The sequence below is a fragment of the Sinocyclocheilus rhinocerous genome, unplaced genomic scaffold (genome assembly GCF_001515625.1).
Source record: "Sinocyclocheilus rhinocerous isolate Xijiao unplaced genomic scaffold, SAMN03320098_v1.1 scaffold432, whole genome shotgun sequence".
Lineage (NCBI taxonomy): Eukaryota > Metazoa > Chordata > Actinopteri > Cypriniformes > Cyprinidae > Sinocyclocheilus > Sinocyclocheilus rhinocerous.
The window spans coordinates 266,211-268,523 of record NW_015627225.1 but is presented as its reverse complement, the minus strand read 5'-3'; the positions used below and the strand labels follow the sequence as shown (position 1 = coordinate 268,523).

Below are 2,313 nucleotides of genomic sequence, written 5' to 3'. Positions count from 1 at the left end.
TTAAAGGGATAGTTCACCCAAAAATGAAAATTCTGTCATTAATTACTCACCCTCATGTCGTTCCAAACCTGTAAGACCTTCGTTCCTCTTCAGAACACAAATTAAGATATTTTTGATGAATTTTGAGAGCTCTCTGACCCTCCCATAGAAAGCAAGGATCCTAACACGATCAAGGTCCAGAAACTGTATTCTCAAAAAGTATTAATTCTTTTTGTATTGTACTCTCCAAAATGGCGCCAGGGTGACGCGGAGACGACGAAGTGTTGAATAAAGTCATTATTTTTGTTTCTTTGCACACAAAAAGTATTCTCGTAGATTTATAAAATTACAGTTGAACCACTGATGTCACATGGATTATTTTAATGATGTTCTTACTACCTTTCTGGACCTTGATCGCGTTAGGATCCTTGCTGTATATGGGAGGGTCAGAAAGCTCTCGGAATTCATCAAAAATATCTCAATTTGTGTTCTGAAGATGAACGAAGGTCTTACAGGTTTGGAACGACATGAGGGTGAGTAATTAATGACAGAATTTTCATTTTTGGGTGAACTATCCCTTTATAGAATTCAACAAGTCCTACTGATTAATACAAGATGGACAAACTCACCCATTGAGAAAGTGCTCAAAGAGATGAAGCTGACCGTCCTTACACACCACTGCTAACCTCACAGCCTGAGAAACACACACAGACAGGCGTCAGATTTCCATAAACCGAAATGACTGATAATTATAGAAAAAGCGCAATCTGGCTCAATAAATCCTGACCTCATCTTTGGAGTTGGATGTCTGAAGGTCTATGTGTTGGGGTTCATCTGTCAGAGTAAAAGACACCACAGAGTTCTTGTCTTTGCCATCAGATCGTACCTGCCTGATGAGCACAGGGGGAAGCAAATAAGATTTCAGTTTTTAATCAATTCTCAGATTTCTATTAACTTTTTTTAATTCACAAACTGTCTTAAATCAATTCTAATTATGTTTCACAATTAAAAAAATAAATGCCTAACAGAGTTCAACATATTAGGTAAGGAAAAAGGAAAACTAAATTAATATATAATATAAAAACTAAATAGAATATATAATACAAAGAAGTCACACACGCATATAAAAACTGTATGCTCACAAAGACTGCATTTGAAATATACTTTAAAGATAAGTGATAATTATAAATAAACATTTCAAACAACATTCATAACCTAATTAATATTAACAAAATATGATTTTAAAGAAAGTGTCCTTGCAAATTTGGTATTAAAAATACTTCATATAAATTCCTTACCCAATATAATGCCAATAAATAGCAAATAGGTTCTACACAAACTTGCCAAAATGAAAACATTTTGCACAACACTGATTTAAAAAAGATGCATAACACAAATAGTTTATTATTCATTAAAGCTGTCAGTAAAATTTTAAATTGAAAAAGGGGAGAGACACTTTGATCCTAATTAGAGCTGCAACAACTAATCGATAAAATCGATTTTTATCGATAATGAAAATAATCGACAACGATTCTCATTATCGATTAGTCGGGTCTGCCCACAGTGCACGTCCAACTTCAGCCGGTCGCGTCAAATTACAGCACTGAATTACAAAATGCATCTAAAATAGTGGAGGAAACAGAATGAGATGCTGCGGGAGAAGTACGTGAACCAAGCTGCCCAAAACATGAGAATTATTTATTTTAAGCTTTAAACTAACTTAATGCATTAGCGTATGGCTTGGCCGGTCAGGCAGTTTGACAGATGCGTGTGCGTCCTTCATCACAAAAACTTTCAGTTTACGGTCATATGCTTAACTGTAAATGTCACAAATTCACGCAAGCATTTCCATTTTTGCATAAAGGCCCACCCTGACAATCTGCGTTAAGTTTAAATCTGAATGAGCGCCGGCGCGGCGGGCGCGCGCACGAGGACAGAGGGAGACAATTAATATTCAGCGCAAAACATTCATTGTGCTGAAATATCTGTTGTTGAACGTTACATTTAGGTTTAAAAGTCAACATGTAGTGCACGCATTTTATGAGAGTAGGAACTGATAACAGCGTGTAATTGTCTGAATATAAATATCAGACGCTTCATAACAGTCTTTTATAGGATAAAGAAATGACAGTAAGACGTGACTGTGGTCAAAGTAAACATGTGTTCCTGCAGAACATTACTCTCACCTATTGGTTACCGCTGAGTTTGTGATTTTATTCGTCTTTATTATCTTTATTATTATTTTAATTTTTAATGTAGAGATTTAAACTATTTACTATACAGTGCTTAACAAATTTATTAAAACAAAATTTATGTAAGGTTTTTAACAAATTA

General features: G+C 34.8%; 1 protein-coding gene across 1 annotated transcript in view; it reads right to left on the bottom strand.

Annotated features, from left to right (window-relative positions):
• Positions 1 to 2,313, bottom strand: part of wdr43 (WD repeat domain 43) — a 21,725-nt gene that overhangs the window by 6,114 nt on the left and 13,298 nt on the right. Inside the window, exons 6-7 of the mRNA XM_016528957.1 lie at positions 767 to 869; positions 609 to 673 (exon numbers count right to left, since the gene is read on the bottom strand). Coding sequence (XP_016384443.1) covers positions 609 to 673; positions 767 to 869 — 168 coding nt within the window. The remainder of the gene's footprint in view (positions 1 to 608; positions 674 to 766; positions 870 to 2,313) is intronic.